The sequence below is a fragment of the Mercenaria mercenaria genome, chromosome 10 (genome assembly GCF_021730395.1).
Source record: "Mercenaria mercenaria strain notata chromosome 10, MADL_Memer_1, whole genome shotgun sequence".
In the NCBI taxonomy this organism is placed as follows: Eukaryota; Metazoa; Mollusca; class Bivalvia; order Venerida; family Veneridae; genus Mercenaria; species Mercenaria mercenaria.
In genome coordinates, this window is record NC_069370.1 from 2,335,612 (window position 1) to 2,342,708 (window position 7,097).

The 7,097-nt window shown below is 34.6% G+C and overlaps 1 protein-coding gene across 1 annotated transcript; it reads right to left on the bottom strand.

Annotated features, from left to right (window-relative positions):
• Window positions 1–2,869: 2,869 nt before the first annotated feature.
• On the bottom strand, window positions 2,870–6,532 carry LOC123559911 (E3 ubiquitin-protein ligase TRIM33-like). Its single transcript, XM_045352065.2, has one exon. It carries the CDS (start codon window positions 6,294–6,296, stop codon window positions 5,292–5,294), a length of 1,005 nt encoding a protein of 334 aa, XP_045208000.2. The 5' UTR covers window positions 6,297–6,532; the 3' UTR covers window positions 2,870–5,291.
• Window positions 6,533–7,097: the final 565 nt, after the last annotated feature.

Here is a 7,097-nt window from a genome sequence, read left to right on the forward strand (position 1 = left end):
CGCGCATTTCAGATATCTTAATGCAAGTGGTCTCATATTATAGAGATAGTACCCAAATTTTAAATTATGAAAAGCAATTGAAAAATTCATGTTTGTTGCTTATATATAATATGCAAGACCAAAAATCTTGAATTGATCATTTTGAGCGTGTTGTTTTAATGTTGTTTTTTTTAATTTCCATGTAGCCGCTCCTGCAGATAGTCCTACCTATCAAGCTATGGATAATTATTGCGGGAATAACTTCTCTCAATGACGGAATATTGTAAGATACATGCATATTGTATGATATCAGAAAATGTTGTAAGTCTAATAAAATAAATTCAGATCGACTATTTAATCTGAAATTTAGATATAATGTTATTCGAACCATATCATATATCATATATAAAAATAAGAAAAACTATTCAATATTTACCATGAAAATTAACATTACATTGAAATGACTTTTCACTAAGCTGTGACATACAGATATATGGATGAATGCAAGGTAGGATTATTATCTGAGTCATTGAGTGTTGTGGTCTCTCAAGCAAGTCTGGCTATACTTAAAATCAAAAATCTAAGTATAGCACTGGAGGCTATGTCAGGCTGACATATTAAGATATCATTTCATGATTCAGACACGCAAGTAAAGAAAGGAAATTTTAATAATCTTCAAACGATTTACCAAATATAATACTAAATCAAGTTTTGCAGTCAAAAAAGTTACTCATTAAGTTACACTTGCATCGTAATCTGAACACGCTAAATGAAACAATATATACAATACTGTGGAAAAAATGATTTTAAGATGTATGAAGCGTAGTGGATGCCGCAAAGTAAGTTTTTATGCCTTTTTAGTTGTTTGGATCTCATTACTTGGTAATATGGGCATAAGTTGCAGTGTCATTGAATTTGTGAAATAAAATAGGAATAAAAAGCACCTGATAACTCCGTTCGAATAATAGAAACAGACATCAGCCTCATACTGTAAATGAAATGATTTAATGGAAGATATTTGAAATTCAAAAGATTGCCTGAAGACAGGGTCTTGTTTAGCTACTTTTATACCACGAAGAGTAGCGAAACAATTTTCCGATTTAAAATTTAAACCTATTTCGGGCAGCGATGTGGAGTCTAATTACACGTTTATACACTTACATTGCTACATTACATACAATGTATTGTTCAAGATTGTACGATACTACACTATGTCTACCTCTCACATGTACATGTAATTACAGTGTTAAAGCCAAGATGTAAAAGTTGCCAATCGTTAGTAATAAAAACTAATATAACTTAGGACCTAAAATTACATTAAAGCTCAACCTCAACTTTTCTCAGCTAGAGCTGGGCTTAATTCTATCAAATATCGAAAGAAGCAATAAAACAGATCAGGCAGTGCCAATGTTTGTGCATATATTAGTAAACTGTATTTTTGTAGATTTATCAGACCTCGACGTATGCATATCTGAAACTCTGAGATACGGTCAAAATAAATGTTTTATATTTGCTTAATGCAGATTTTGGAACTCCTAGTCCTACAGCTTAGTAAATATTTCACAACTGTAATTCATTTAATAATTTCTACTGTAGACCTTTACTTCACTGTAAATGTTCATCTTGCTTAAACGTAGATGATACCATACTGGTAAATACAAACAGAAGTTTTACCACTATTACAAGAAATGGATGTCAGGTTAATATAATTTGATATCCTTTCATGGTCGTTTCATGATTCAGACACGCCAATAAAGAATTTTTAGTATTATTTTCAAACAATTTATAAGATATAATACTGAATCAAGTTACCGGTTAAAAATGTCTACTGTCTGTATCAAAATAACAGTATCATATGTTATCAGATACATTTGCGTCATAATCTAAACCCCGCTAAATGCAAAAAAAAGTATCTTAAATACTATGAATAAAATGGTGAAACTGCTTTCAAATGTAAATAGCGAAATGCATACCCACAAGGTAGGTTTGTTTTCCCTTTTAGTTGCTTGGATCTCATTACTTGGTTTTTGGGCATAAGTTGCAGTGTCATTGCATTTGCAAAACAAAATGAGAGAAAAAAGCTCCTAATAACTGCGTTCAAATAATATAAACAGAAAGAAACCAATTTTAATACTGTAAATGTAAGGTAATTCAAAAATAGCAAGAAAAACAGTGTCTTATACCAATGAGAGACATATTTAGCTACTTTTATTCCAAAGAACGTGATAGAATAAGTTTCCAGTCGAATTTAGAATTTAAATGATCAATAGCAAAACTCTTTCGGTCAGATGTGTTGAACCTTGAATGATAACTTCTTGTTACACGTTTACCCTTACCATTGCTTCAAAATTGTACTCGTGAGTATTTTATACGAATGCAAATTTATATATTTATCATACTAGAAAAATTATATTCGTGCAGTACACTTTAAGTCTTACAGCTTTAAATATATCCATAGGTCCCATGTGGTTCTGGGACGATCTGTGTATGAAAAGAATTGGAACCACTGCCTTACCCTTGCATGATCGTAAGAGGCGACTAATAGGGTCTCAACATTTGGTTTTGCTTAACTCTGTGGTTCAAGCAGGTATGCAAATTTTGCTCCATACCTCATGTTTTTATTTCAATGTAAATGAGATCTGAAACCAAAATTTGTAGTCCTGTTTGGCGCCATATAACCTATACTGTTGGTTGTGTTGGTGCGCCGTAAAACCCAAATAAAAAAATTTATATATATATATATTTATATATCCATAGTGCCTGTCTAAAACAAATTATGTCAAACACTGTAGATACTAGTTTAAACTTTGATCTTCCCTATTCAGTTTCAAATAAGCTCCAGTATTGTAGTATCAGCCGAAGTGTTGCCCATAAGTATATCAAAACAATGTCTTAGTATTTTTTATTCGGCACAATAGAATAGTCAGTTTGCGAAGCTTCTTGATTGGCTACTTAATGATTAATACCTGTAAGTGACCGCTAAGGCAAAATGTACTGTATACGTCTATCACAGTTCAACATAAATGTCCTTTATACTCGTATGTGATAAAATAGGCCTGTTAAACCAACCAAATAGCTATCTCTAAACATTCACATGGACTGTTTTTTTCATTTGTGAAACATTCGGATCCCGAATTAATATTTGCATCCCTCCCATCGTCATTTCGTACTTGGGCACTTATAGCCGGAGCAATGATTTACGGAACCTCAGGATCGGGAGGTAGGGGGACTAGAGAAGATTACATACCTACGTTTTCTAGCTACTTTATGTCTAATTTCCTACAATATAAAATTAATCTTTTTTTTTTAAACCCAATTTATTTCAAAGTATGGCTACGATTCAAAATAAATCGATGAATTTGTTGGTGCCAAAAGCAAAATCATTTGAAACTTAATGATTTATCATTAAAGTTTATATGTATTTCATTTTTATCAAAATATCATTGATGGAGAACGGCGCAGTTTATTTTCATTTATTTTGAAGAATATTAAGCGCGAAATTTTTGTTGAAGCAGACGATAGGTAGAACATGTGTATCGTGAGCAATTGATGAAACTCCATTTATGCTGTAATCATTAATTAATACGGATTTGAATGTTCTTTTCAACCTAATGAAGTTTTTTTTTTTAATTTCACGCCGCAAACAATTTGTTAAAACGCATTTTGCTCTTACCTCTGCTTTGTGGCGAGTTATACTGATATCCAGTCTTTGTAGCAACATCCTTGTCATTGTATGAAAGAAGATATTTTTTATAGAAAACTAATGTCCTTTTCCGCATGAGAGCAACATTAGACGGAACTTTGATTTTAGGGAAAATTGTTTGAACATTTTTACATTTAATTTTACTTGTATGAGATAAATCAGCAGCTCCATCAAGAAGAATATTATAGACATACACCTCCCAAAAAGTAAGTCCTGTGTTGCATCCGAGACCTCCATCGCAAGAGAGAAATTACAAACGAACCATAAATCGGTGTTAGTACCCGGGGTAGATCGCGGAGTGAAAGGGTAATTTTTCTCTTTAATATAAAAACAACGCAACAAAGTATGTTTTTCATATCATATATCCTATTTTTGGGGGAGCCCCCACAAACCCTCCTATGGAGGAGGGTGGGACACAACCTTCCAAATTAATGCCTGTCGGGGCTTTGCCTTTACCATTCAAATTTACCTAACAACCACGAACAAACGCACATACTCGTTTGCCTCGGTAAAATTTAGTCTCTCGCTACGGTCATGTATAGTGTAATTATTCGTGATATTAAGAAAATGGCGGAAAATAGTTTAACAAATTAAAATGAAATAATAGTGCCTCAGTTTAGTTTGGTTATGCCTTTTAAGATGGTGACTCAAAACATATCCTTTTTTCTCATAATCTTGGCAGAAAAACAGGAAGGCACCGGCCTCCCTGTGCCTCAGTGTAGCTACGGGCCTGCAGTCATGTAATAAAGTTTTTTTAACCATTCGGCGAGTTACGTTTGCAACCAATGATGACTTAAAATGTGTAGCAGACATTCACAAAACGTGTCCTTTATATCAGATTTTTTCTTAAGCGGGTTGATAGTTTATATATCAGAAGTGTCCTTACAAATGGTTTAGATATTTGTCTTTTTTTTCTTTTTTACATTTGTAAGCTTAGATCGTAACGTCTTACTGCAGTTCATACACTTTCACTTTGCCAAGATCTTCGACATAAAGTCTGTGATCTACTCCAGAATAGGTTATGGCGGTGCCATAAATGTCGTCTGTGAGAACTTGAATCTTTGTACAGTCCTTTGTCATCTGATGAATGCATCCATCGCTTCTTATATCAACAAAATCCTCATCGTCTACTGTTATACCAATCGGATATTTAAGATCCTTGTCCTTGTAGGTTGCTGTGACATTGCCTTCGAAGGTCATACCCTGTACACTGTTGCTGACATTGTTTGTTATGTAAATTATTTTCTTGTCATTACTTACACCGATAGTAGACAAGTGGGAAGAGACACATCCTATTGTTTTCAGAACATTTCCATGCATATCGAGCACTTTGATTTCATTTTGATGTAACACATAGAAGTGTTGTGCAATGGCAACAAGATCGTAAGGTCTTTCTCTAATTGTTATCACGTTACCTTTACCTAGCGCTCCGGACGCTGATACAGTCAGAGTGAGAAGATTACTCTGGATGTTTAGGTTTATAAGATGCCAGTGAAACTAATATTTGATCGCTGTTCACATTTGTGACACTCAATAAATAATTACAGTCCAAACTTATTTCAGATGTTACTCTGCCATTTCTAGTATCAATTATCTTCACTACTTTATTTCAATTGTCTGCAACAGCAAGGTAATGTCTCTGTACCACTGAAAGCCCTCCTATATGTGGTGTTTCCTTGTCTTTGCAAGAGCTTACATCAATCTCTGAAACATGTTTTGCAGTTAACATTCTGCATATTTCAGTTGTGTTCTTCATCATTTCGTCCGTCTGTTTGGATTGTACTAGTTTATATCTTTGCACTTTGCTCTCTCCATATAACATATCAAACTGACTGTCAAGCTTTTCGATTTCCCCTTTCGATCTTTTCATTTTTATGAACAGTTCACATTTTTGGCCGTTTTTTCTTTTTGTATCGATAACAGTTTTCATTTTATTTAATTCATCATTTATGATATTACATCTGTTAGATGCTGCTTTTAATGTATCCTTGTTATTTTTGTCAATGTCCGTTATCTTTTTGTCCATTTCAGCCTCAAGTTGGTCGAAAAACTTGTTTATCTTATCACGCTGATTTTTAAGCTCGGCCTTTGCTTGCTTTTTCATCTCCTCTACTTCAGTTTTTCTTGAATCAATGTTATCCTTTCTTTCTTTTAGCAACGTAAGTTTTTCATCGAAGTATTCAGCAAACTCTTTGAATTCATCGGTGTTTTCTAGATCTATAACAATGTCCGGTATGTGGTCGACATTTTGGCATTGTCGGTGGTTTGTAGTGATACACGCACTACATCCAAGTGTGTCACATGACCGGCAAAAGTATTCAGTTACCTTTGTTGGATGTCTAGAACACTTTTCTACGCACACATCAAGTACAGCTGGTCTTGCTACATCAACAGGCATATTTTTCTTATCCTGGAGCACATGGTGTTTGAACGCCTTAGATCTCCTATGACTGTTATAACATTGTCCACACAGATATTCCGAACAGTCCACACAGAATCCTTCTGCTTCTATCTGTTTTCCATCTGAAACACAGGGCTCACAAAATATATCCTTGATTTCGTCAGATGCGGCTGTTACCGATTTACTGTAATTTCGCGATGCTGCCATGTTCATTAAGAATATTTATATTTTCAGTGAACTATAAAGTAACTAAATATGTTTTGTTCCACAGTTAACTCCACAATATAGCCAAGTTTTACCTTACGTAAAATGTATAATGTGTAAAGAGGTCTGTTTTTAACAGTCCATGATTTACAAATCGAAATGTTTTATCAAATATCCTCGTATCTATTGTTGTAATCAAATTTCATTCTTTTTTATCTGTACATGTTTATATCTTTATTTTACTTCCTTGACGATATTGATTTCATGAAGGTAAACATAGGACCAATTCGTTTCACTCAACCCGGGGCACGCCGGTCACGTGGGCGGCAAGAAAAAAAATCTCGCCGGTTTATTGATAAACGAACGATTCGGCGTACGCCGGCCACGTGAGAGCTGCAAATACAAAAAAAAATCCAATTTATTACGATTTTCTCTTGCGGCATGTTCCAAATAAGTTAGCAAATAGTTTTTGCAGTATGTTTCTACATCTACTGGTACTAACCCAAATTTCCAAATGTTTACCTGATTTTATATCGCGAAAATATATGATTTGCCGCTCTGCCTATCTCGCAAGACCGGCGCACATCGGCGTACGCCGGATAGACCCGGGCAGTGCCGGGAAGCCAAACGAACGCCTAGCCGGTTGCATGCGGTGAAACGGCGTACGCCGCAAAAGTGAAACAAATTGGCCCAGAAGAATCTCTGATTTACATTTCGTTTGATTGTGTTTATTTAAGAAATAAAGCTCCCAAGTGTGGTTTATCGTCGAATAAGCCGTGTTTTGAGTTCCTATGCGTAAGAATATATCGC